The 11,818-nt window shown below is 38.0% G+C and overlaps 1 protein-coding gene across 3 annotated transcripts in view; it reads left to right on the top strand.

Annotated features, from left to right (window-relative positions):
• ERP27 (endoplasmic reticulum protein 27) overlaps positions 1–11,818 on the top strand; it is a 28,556-nt gene that overhangs the window by 8,907 nt on the left and 7,831 nt on the right. For all 3 annotated transcript variants that reach the window (XM_017873638.1, XM_017873647.1, XM_017873642.1), the window contains one exon: positions 9,321–9,437. In XM_017873638.1, the coding sequence (XP_017729127.1) occupies positions 9,321–9,437 (117 nt within the window). The remainder of the gene's footprint in view (positions 1–9,320; positions 9,438–11,818) is intronic.

The following is an 11,818-nucleotide window of genomic DNA, read 5'->3' as shown; positions in this document are numbered from 1 at the left end:
AGCTCCGCCTCCCAGGTTCACGCCATTCTCCTGCCTCAGCCTCCCGAGTAGCTGGGACTGCAGGCGCCCGCCACCTCGCCCGGCTAGTTTTGTTTTTGTATTTTTAGTAGAGACGGGGTTTCACCGTGTTAGCCAGGATGGTCTCAATCTCCTGACCTCGTGATCCGCCCGTCTCGGCCTCCCAAAGTGCTGGGATTACAGGCGTGAGCCACCGCGCCCGGTCAACATTTTTTATTTTATTCTATTTTATTTTATTTTATTTTATTTTATTTTAAGTTCCAGGATACATGTGCAGAACATGAAGCTTTGTAATATAGGTATACTTGTGCCATGGTGGTTTGCTGCACCTATCTACCCGTCATCCAGGTTTTTAGCTCTGCCTGCATTAGCTATTTGTCCTGATGCTCTCCCTCCCCTAACCCCCCATACCCCCGACAGGCCCTGGTGTGTGATTTTCCCCTCCCTGTGTCCATGATGAAACATTTTTTTAAAGTATGTATTTACTAAATATACGGTAAGCTGAGCAGCTTACAAAAACAAACCGAGGACATGAGGACCTTTGTTTAACAAACGATTTCTCAGTGCCACCAAAGACATTTACTACTATAACTGTGGTGTAAACTAAGACAATTTTAATACATTTTATAAAAATCTGGGTTGTTAGAAAAATCCATGGGAATTCAAATGAATATAACTGAAATACTAATGAATGAACAGAAAATGAGTGATTAAATCTCTTGGTATGATACAGTGTCTATAACAAAAAATACTCCCTCAGATACTCTTGAGGAAATTCAAAATTATATTTTAAGGTAGCAATCTTTCCAGTTTACTATTTCTGTTTTTCTTCTGATGCCTCTTTTCTCTCAAATAAAATATGATATTTTCAGTAAAATTCTTTCCATAAAACTGAAAAATGATATTTTAAAGGTTTTTCCAACTCTTGGTTCTAGGGTTGGATTTTCTTTCCAGTGCACTATGCAAATAATTCCCTTTACAGAGTGAGATTTCCTGTTCAAATGTTGCTTCCAAAAACCCTAAACATGAATGTTCCAGAGTTTATTAGTTTAAGAAATAATGAAAGATCGGGCATGTTTTCTTAAAAGAAGTACAACAAACTAGAGAGACTGCAGGAGGGTGGCTTTTATTAAAGCTCTTTTGCTTCTTAGAGAATGTTATCACCGGTTAACATGCTCTGCCTCCAATTTAGTGCATTCTTTAAGTCCAGAAACACCCAGAGTAACTGGCTTTTCCTGTTCTCCCTGTTCTGGGAAGTATGAGGGACTGCCAGGAAAAGAGTACAGAGAGGGGGGAATTCTTGGTCCATGCACAGCGATGTCAGCTGAGGCGCATGCGCCAGGCCTAGGAGTTCCTAGAAAAATAGTCAGGAAGCATTTAGACACATCAAATATTAAATGAGTCCTGATTGTGATGATAATGATGATGATTTTGGTGGTTGCAATAGCAAAGCCTTAAGCACGAAGGAGACATGCCAGCTGGAAATACAAGTCGGTAGCAGCATTAAGGATCCAGAGGAGCTGCAAATATCAATTTTTTGTGTGCTCATTTTATTTCTCTACTCATTCTTCCTGATACGGGCAAGGGAAGGAGAAGAAGGTGGTAGGAGGGTGGGCAAGGATCCACCTAAGACCTTTTCTCTTGCTTTCATGCGTTTTGTTTTTTTTTCCCCCAAGTTTTCCAAAACTTTGTGAATTTTTAAACAATTAAATATACCCAAGGAGTTCATTTTTACCCTGTGGTTTTGATTTGTTTCAAAATTCTGTTTTAGAAATACAAACTTTTCTGTACCTCGGCATTTATTGATTTCATAAACTTAAATTGCGTAAAGCAATCCTAAAATAAAGAGTGCTTAAATTGCCATCTGAATGAATGGCTGCAATTTTGTGCCTCAGTGCATATAGCAGGCACTCAGCAAATAATTATTAAACAAATGGATTGTAAGAGAATGACTGGATCTATCCAGAATTAAAATTAACCATAAGGGGTCCATTGCACATCTCCAAGGTTTTTATTGCTTTCAGTTACCCCAATGGGAGACCCTCTTGAACAAAAGAGATGAAATAGGAATCATCACTGGGATGACAATAAAGAGCAATCTTGGATTCTTGCTGTTTAGTGAATTTAATTTCCCTTTGCCTGAATTCCCTCCTACATTAACTAACGTGAGATTTGCTTCTGATTTTACTGGGTAGACTAGAAGAAAGTACCTTGGGGACAAAAGGGTGGTTCTGATCCAAGGCAAGATCTGACTGGGCAGGACCTACACAGATAGCACATGGAGGGAAAAGGGTTAAGGAGACGTCCAAGGGCAGGTGGCCCAAGGATCTCAAAAGTGATGCAAACTATTGTAGGAAATGGACAAAACTGTTCAGGAGCTGACACTAATAATTTTATCTGTAGGCCTGGATCTATCTATGGATGGTGGAGGCACTATCTTTGTGTCTTTATAGGCTTAAGTAGACTGGGGAGAAGAAATAGAAAACTGAGCACAATGATTGGAAGAATGAAGTCCTGTCTTTCAGTATATCTGAGTGTGGTGGCAAGGTTGTTCTGAAATACGAATCTGGGATAATGGATCATGTAACCAGACAATCCTTTCTACCAAAGACTATTTTTAAAAGTTAAAATGTGTGTGTCTGAATGTGTGTGTGTAAGTGTGAGTGTGTGTGTGTGTGTCTGAAGGCATTAAAGAGCTAGTAAAAGAGGGAAAATGTCTAGCTCAAGATCTAGAAGAAAATGAAAACCCAAAAAGATGAACCCTGCATTGAGGACTGCTTTTTGTTTAGAGGGATTTGGTCAGTTCCAAAAGCAACCAAGAAGCTAAGAAATAAATTTGCATTTTGAGATCCTCAGGAGTTGAAAATTAAATGTGGGAGTCCAGGCCTCACAAGGGGAAATAGGAAGTGAATCTAGTACAACACCTTTCAACCCTTCGAATCCTACACAGCTGTACCTAAAAACAGGGATGAATCATAGTAGATAAGCCCTCTTGAGGGCTGCAGCACAGATGCAAATCATTTCAACCCCTGAAATTGGATTAGAGTGATCATATGTACACACATGCACACACACACACAAATATACACACATATGCCTACACATATGCAAATATATATACATGTGGAATGCGTATAATGCACTCTTAGCCCTGCCATAGTACATCTAAAACTTAACAAAAGATAAAATGTTAAAAGAAGTCAGAGAAAAGAGAGATTACCATCAAAATAATCACAAAGGGACAACCATAAGCTTCACAGCTGACTTCTCAATAGCAACAGTGGAATGCAGAATACAAAGCATTATATCTTTCAAATACTGAAAGAAAATAACTGCCAACTTTATAATTCTACCCTCAGCAAAAACAGGCTTCAAAATTAAACAGAATATAAATACATATTAAACAGCCACATTGGGAGGATTTGTCACTCAACACATCCATCTCATACTGAGGAAAATAGTAAAATGTCTTCTCTAAGCAGAGGAAAGAAAACCCACATAGAAGCTAAAAAACACAGGAATAAATAAAGAGAAACTAAAATGTAAATATGTGCATAAATGTAAGTGTATATTGAAGATATAACAAAACGAATCATATCCTGTGAGATCTGGAATTAAAACACATGACACTAATCCTGTGTAAGTCTTGAATGTAGAACCAGAAAATTGAATTTAAAAGAGGTAAACTGTGTTTGAATATTCTAATGTCTGCATTGTCTAAGAAGAAGCTGAAATTGCCAATTAATATTAGGTTCTGATAAGTGAAAAAAATGCATGTTGTATAATGTATTCTGGCAATCCCTGAGGAAGTAATTAAAGCCTATGTAACTTCTAAGCCAATAAAGGGAAAGAAGAAAATAATATATAGTACTCAGTCAATTCAAAAGTAGGCCAGAAATAAAGAAAAATAGAATTTGGAACACATAGAACCAATGGAAAATGCATAATTAAATACATCAGTAATTTCATTTCATGGAAATAATCCAGTTAAAAGACAAAGATTATCAGGCACTGGATTGAAAAATGCAACTATGTGCCTTCTGCAAGTGATACAAGTAAAACACAGGATGGAGCTATACCATACAAACACTTCCAAAAGAAAGATATGAATATATTAATACCAAATAAAGTAGACTATCAGGCAACAAGCATTCCTAGAGATAAAGAATAACAGTTCATAATGACAGTTTCAATTTGCCAGACAGATTTAATAATTCTAAATTTTGCATTTATCAAATACATGTCCTGATACTATATAAACACAAACTGACAAAATTGAATGAAAAGATGGTTAAAGTCACAACATAATAGAAAAATTTAACACCCTTCTTTTTTTTTTTTTTTTTGGAGACAGAGTCTTGCTCTGTTGCCCAGGCTGGAGTGCAGTGGTATGATCTTGGCTCACTGCAGCTTCTGCCTCCCAGGTTCAGGTGATTCTCCGGCCTCAGCCTCCTGAGTACCTGGGACTACAGGTGCACGCCACCATGCCTGGCTCATTTTTTGTATTTTTAGTAGAGACAGGGTTTCACTATGTTGGCCAGGATGGTCTCGATCTCCTAACCTTGTGATCCGCCCTCCTCGGCTTCCCAAAGTGCTGGGATTACAGACGTGAGCCACTGCGCCCAGCCCCAACACACTTTTAAATAAAATAAGTTGGTTAAAAAAAAGAAAGATATAGAAAATTTCCACTATAAAATTCACCAAGTGACCTGATAAACATTTGTAGAATACTGTATTCAAAAACTGCAAAATATACTTAATTTTAAAGACATAAATAATAAAATAAAATATAAAAATAAAGCTAAAAATCAATAAGAATATAACCAGAATATCTTACATTTTAAAATTAAGAAATACACTTCTAAATAACTAATAGTTTAGAGAAGAATTAAGAACAAAAAATGAGGAAGCATTTTGAACTGAATGACAAAATTCTACATATCAAACTTATGAGTGCATTTAGAGCCTTCTAAGGAGGAAATGTATAGATTTCTATGTATTTTTTGCTACTTTCAAATTTAAAATTGGCCAAATAATAGGATTTGATATCTTGGAAACGTCAAAACATGGAATGACCCTTAATTCATGATGTAACTGGACCCAATAACTTACCCGAAGTTAGGCTTTGGGTCAGCCGGTTTTCTCACTATAGTTCCTTCCACGGTCTTCAGAAAGATGTTAGTGAAAAGGGGTCCTGATCCAGACCTCAAGAGAGGGTTCTTGGATCTTGCAAAAGGAAGAATTCAGGGTGAGTCCACGGAATAAAGTGAAAGCAAGTTTATTAAGAAAGTAAAGGAATGAAAGCATGGCTACCCCATAGGCAGAGCAGCCCCAAGGGCTGCTGGTTGTCCATTTTTATGGTTATTTCTTGATCACATGGATTATCCATGCCTCACCTTTTCAGACCATACAGGGTAACTTCCTGACTTTGCCATGGCCGTTGTAAACTGTCATGGGGCTGGTGGGAGGGTAACACGGAGGACGACCAGAAGTCATGCTCATCACCATCTTGATTTTGGTGGGTTTTGGCCAGCTTCTTTACTGCAACCTGTTTTATCAGCAAGGTCTTTATGACCTGTATCTTGTGCCGATTTCATCCTGTGACTTAGAATGTCTTAACCATCTTGCAATGCAGCCTGGTAGGTCTCAGCTCATTTTTCCTAGCTCCTATTCATGATGGAGTTGCTCTGGTTCAAACATCTCTAACAATGATAAGCTCCTTCTGGGGAGAAAAGGAGCACATAGGTCAGGTCAGGGGTTGCTTTCTACATGTTTTTTAATTAAAAACTGGAAAACCACAATAAGATATCACCTCATCCCAATTAGAATGGCTATCACCAAAAAGACAAAAAGTAACAAATGCTGGTGTGGATGTGGAGAAAGAATTTTTATACACTGTTAATGGGTATGTAAATTAGTATAGCATTATGGAAAACAGTATGAACATTCCTCAAAAATTTTAAAATAGAACTACCATAGGATCCAGCACTTTCACTATTGGGTATACATCCAAAGGAAATGAAATCAATAGTATGTCAAGGAGATACCTGCACTCCCATGTTCATTGCAGCACTATTCACAATAGCCAAGAAACGGAATCAACTTACGTGTCTGTGAGCAGATGAATGGAGAGAGAAAATGCAGTACATATATGCAATAGACACTATTCAGCCATAAAAAAGAATGAAGTTCTCTCATGTGTAGGAGCACAGATAGACCCAGAGGACACTATGTTAAGTGAAATAAGCCTTGTACAGAAAGACAAATATCACATGATCTCACTCATACAAGCAATCTAAAAAAGTGGATCTATAGAAATAGAGAGTACAATAGTGGTTATGGAAGGCTGGGGAGTAGAGGGGGAAGTGGGGAGGGAAGAGGGAAGTGGGGACGGGGAGAAATTGGTTAGTAAGTACAAAATTACAGTTAGATGAAAGGAATAAGTTTAGGTATTCTATTGCACAGTAGGGTGAGTAGAGTTAACAATATTGTATTGGAATTTCACAATAGCTAGAAGAAATTATTTTTTAATGTTCTCATCACAAAGAAATGACAAATGTTTGAGGCAACAGATATGCTAAATACTATGATTTAATAGTTTACACAATATATACATGTATTGAAACATCACACTGTACCCCATAAACATGTACAAATCTGAATAGTAGGTTAAAAGTAAAGCATAATAAAATAGGAAAAGACTTCAAACACTAAGAAAAGTTTTCACCAATTTGTCAATAACAATAAAAGTAGTAAAGCTAATGGCATAGCAGTATTATTTGCAATAGGATTGGTTCTGTTTTTCTGTTTCTTTGCTCACCAGAGAAACAGAATCAACAGGAGATAGATAGATAGATAGATAGATAGATAGATAGATAGATAGATGATAGATAATAGATTATAGATAGCTATTACATAGTAAATATTACATAAAAATAATACAAATTACATATATGTTATATGGTAAAGATTATATATATGAATATACATATTAAGAGATTCTTTTAATAAGATAATGGCTCACACAAATATGAAGGCTGAAAAGTCTCACCATCTACTGCCTGTGAGCTGGAGACCCAGACAAGCCAGTGTTGTAGTTTGAAGGCCTGAGGGCTGAAGCACCAATGGTGTAGATTCCAGTCTGAATCTGAAGGCCTGAGAACCAGAAAAACCCAGGACAGGAGAAGACCAATGCCCCAATTAATGTAAGCAATCAGAAAGAGGGAGACTTTAATACTCACTTTAGAGAAGAGTAATACAAAAATCAAGGATCTTAGCATCCTTTTTCTTTTGAGACAGAGTTTCACTTTTCCACCCAGGCTGGAGTGCAATGGTGTGGTCTCGGCTCACTGCAATCTCTGCCTTCTGGGTTCAAGTGATTCTCCTGCCTCAGCCTCCCGAGTAGCTGGGATTACAAGCATGCACCACAACGCCTCGCTAATTTTTATACTTTTAGTAGAGACGGGGTTTCACCATGTTGACCAGGCTAGTCTTGAACTCCTGACTTCAGGTGATCCACTGGCCTCAGCCTCTCAAAGTGCTGGGATTACAGGTGTGAGTTACCACTGCTGGCCTAACTTGCATCCGTTTTAAGAAGAAAAATGAGTTCCAAGTGGATTTTAGATCTATTGTGAAAGATAATGTTGAGAAAGAAAATATAGGAGAATATCTTCATGACCTTTGGGTAGTCAAAGATTTCTTAAATAAAACAAAATGAAAAAATACACACTAGCTATAAAGATGATAACCTTGACTATGTTTAAATTACCTTCTTTCATATGCAGTAACTATTAAAAGAGAAGCCCTAGTAAGAAAATACATGCACTATGGAACCAACAAAGGACTCATATCCAGCATATATAAAAACACATTCAAATCAGAAAGAAAAGATAGACAAAAGAAAATGGGCAAGCAACATGAATAAACACTTCATAAAGAGAATAAAGAGGGAAATTATCTTTAATTGTCCTCATATCCTTAAATTATTATTAACTGTTAATGAGAGAAATGCAATTAAAGCCACTGAGATATAACCATATCCACCAAAATCAGTAAAATTAGAAAAACTGACAATAGCAAATGTTGACAAGGATGTGGAGCAATGGGACCTTTCACACACAGTACTGGTATGTGCAAGTTATTATCCACTTTGGAAGATAGCTTGGCATTTTCTACTAGTTAAATATGTACATATTCTATAATCAAAAATCCCAATCTGAGGTATATGCTCAGTGGATACAGAGGCATATATGCACCAAAAGTCAAGAAGTGTTCATTGCAGCATTGTCTTAATGACTAGATACAATCAAAATGTTCATCAGTAGTAAAATGAATAAATAAATTGTGTTTATTCAGACAATGGAATATTATACAGCAAGGAAAATGAACAAACAACAGCTACATGCAATAACATGAATGACTTATAATCAAAATGTTAAACCAAAGAGACAAAAAAATGGTTTGTTTACATGTATTCAATGTTAAAAAATAAGGTAAAACTAAACTATAGCATTAAAAGAAGGATCTTTAAGTGGTAAAGCTACAAAGAATGAAAATGGTCAACATAAAAGTCAGCATACCTTTGGCAAAAAAAAAAGGATGAATTATAAATTAGAAGGAAGCACAAGGACTTCAGGGGTTCTAGCAATATTCTGTTTCTTAACCTGGGTGGTGATTCTACAGTAGTTTTCTCTGTGATAATTTGCTGAGCTTTACAGCAAATGTTTATACTGTGTTATATTTTTCTCCACACGTGTTTTATTTCACAGTAAAAGGGTGCATAAATATAACACAAATCTGACCTTGCCAATGGCCCCCCTTGCCCTCAGATAGAATTTAATCTACTTGCCTTGGCTTCCAGACACTTCCAAATTTGCTCCTCCTTATCCCTCTAACCTTGTCTCTCTGCAACTCTCACATCACATCTGCTAGGGTCACAGTGAACTAACGGCAGCTTCGAGACCACAACCTCTCACATCTCACAGTATTTGTAAATACGGTTCTCTATTTAAAGCTCCTTCCTCATCCTCATTTATCTGATGAAGGCTTAGCCACTTTTCAGGAGTAACTTCTTCCTTGAAGCTTTTCTGCTCTTCCTTAGGTGACATATGGGCCTGTGATTATCCTGTGATGACATCTGGATTCTACAGGACAGTTTGTCCTTCTAGGGCAGGGAAACTTTCTTACTTATCTTTTGGTCTTCAGAGCTTTAATCAGTGCCTGTCACATGGAGGTCCAAAGACGTTTATCAATACATGAAAAAAAGATGGAATAGTGACTTTATTCTGTTTTTTGTTACCCAGGTAGACAATGAACAACTGAATTTAGAGGATGAAGACACTGAAAGCATTGATGCCACCAAATTGAGCCGTTTCATTGAAATCAACAGCCTTCACATGGTGACAGAGTACAACCCTGTGGTAAACATTATTTCCTGTTCTCAGCCCCTTCAGAGCCTGAGTCAGGAAAGGTACTGGTCTTCATAACAGAGGTCTCTTCCTCCCAGAGTTCCAGTTCTTCAACCAGTAATGACAGAAACTGCCATTAATTCAACACCTACTGTATTGTTTATGTTACTATCCTTCCTATACCTTTTTAAGATTTAACTTGTTCCTGTTAAACAAAATGCAGAGAAAAGTTAAATGAACTATCACACTGCTAGTAAGAAAGAGAACCAGAATGCAAAGTTAAGGTGACTGACTCAAGGCCAGATGCAGTGGCTCACAACTGTAATCCCAGCACTGTGGGAGGCCAAAGCGTGAGGATCGCTTGAGCCCAGGAGTTTGAGACCAGCCTGGGCAACATAGCGAGACCTTGTCTCTACCAAAAACTTTAAAAATTACCAGGTACAATGGTGTGTGCCTAAAATAAAATAAGAGTAAATGAAAGACAAAAAAAAATGTTAAATGAAGCTCACTGATCACATATTTGGATGTCACAACAGCGTAAAGTTTCTGTAATTGTTTCTAAACACACATTTCATTTTCTGTATGTACCTCCTTATAGACCAGTAACAAACAGCTCCTACTCTGGCAGCAGCTGCAAACCATGCATTGACTAGCACGTGCCCACACCCTCACCATGCCTCAGGCTTCTCTCCTGGTGTGTCTTCCTCTGGTGTTGCATGCTGCATGCAGTCTGGGTAAAGGTGGTGCTCCACCTGTCCTGATCACCATCTGGCCTTCTAACACTCGCTATAGACTATAACACAGTCCATAGAATTATCTTATGTGTCCCATCCTTATTTTCCCTGACGTAGATTATAGAATCTTACAGAGTATTAATTTCTAGTGATCGACATCAGCTCAAAACGCTGTACCTTCTATTCTCTAATAACAGTACTTTACATGCATGGTATGATTTTTGAGAACTTACAGAGCCCTTTCACCCTCATTTTCCCATTTATTCCTCACATTGATTTTTGTTGAGGTAGAAGAGAGGAAATTATTGTGCCCATTTTATAGAGGAGAATATTCAAGATCCAAGTGATGACATTATTCAAGGTCACATCATGAGTAAATAGAAAAGGCATAATTTAAGGGACAAAATATAACTGATGCATTAGCACATTTTGCCACTTCCATTTTACAGTAGAGGAAATGGGAGTTTAGAAAATTTAAGTAACTCCTTCAAAGCCCTATGGCTAGGAATTCGAGCTTCAGAGACAGCCTATGTAGTTGCCCTTGCTTTTTTATGACTGGTCCCTGTGACTGAATCCTGTAGTTTGTCTATTGCCCTACCTACACTGCCTTCAACAGAAAACACCCCTTTTCTTGTTGACTAAATTCTGGCCTACCTCTCACACCATCTTTATCTTTATCTCTCTGGAGTTGCTGATTCTATTTCCACTTCTGCTAAGGCTCCAAACACGTATGCCCCTGGGGTATTGGCAGTAATAATCAAAAAGGTGTTCTTCTCTATGTGGGGCCAGAAAGATGATCTTTTCATCCCTGGGCTATGGCCTCTGTGTCATGGCATTTTGCAGGCTAGCTAAGGCAGGGGCACGCACTGACCTTCCTTGTTTCTTATGCCTGATCTGTCTCTCATTTTGCAGAACAATGACATATTTTTTAAGTTCCATATTATTGGTGAAGGCAGATTATATCAAGAGAAAATTCAGTAAGAATTTCTTTAAAGAAGCAAGTTCAATTTCTATTGTTCCTTTTTTTATTTCCTGAAAGTAATATTTTTCTCATTTGGAGAACTGCCCATTCTACTATAGCTGTTTCTCATCTGCTTCTGGTGCAAAGGTTTGCACCAGCAGCAACTGGGCAGAAAATCCCAGCCATGCACCTGACCTGCCACGCACTTTTAATGCACACACTCAGTACTTGGCGTCAACGTGTCTGTTAGGATTAAACTAATCCATTCGGCTGTGGCCAATCCCTTCTGCTAAGATAACTGTACCTTTTGACATAGTCGTTTTTATTTCTTTACTCTTCCCAGGAATTATCCTCCATCTCAGCTTTAGAACGGTGAATGAATGCTCTAAATTTAAGTAGCAGGATTTAGTAAAATAAGAGTAAATCATGTATCATCCAATCTCCAAAATGAAAAATCTAAAACTTGATTTTAAAATCCATGGAGAAATCTTTAGGAAAAGACCCACTTGGCCCTCCTTGCCTACATACGGTAGGCAGCCAAAAGAGCTGGCCGGGCGCGGTGGCTCAAGCCTGTAATCCCAGCACTTTGGGAGGCCGAGACGGGCCCATCCTGGCTAAAATGGTGAAACCCCGTCTCTACTAAAAAATACAAAAAACTAGCCGGGCGAGGTGGTGGGCGCCTGTAGTCCCAGCTACTC

This window comes from Rhinopithecus bieti, unplaced genomic scaffold (genome assembly GCF_001698545.2).
Source record: "Rhinopithecus bieti isolate Rb0 unplaced genomic scaffold, ASM169854v2 scaffold_110, whole genome shotgun sequence".
NCBI classification, from domain to species: Eukaryota; Metazoa; Chordata; class Mammalia; order Primates; family Cercopithecidae; genus Rhinopithecus; species Rhinopithecus bieti.
This window is presented reverse-complemented; position numbering and strand designations above follow the sequence as displayed.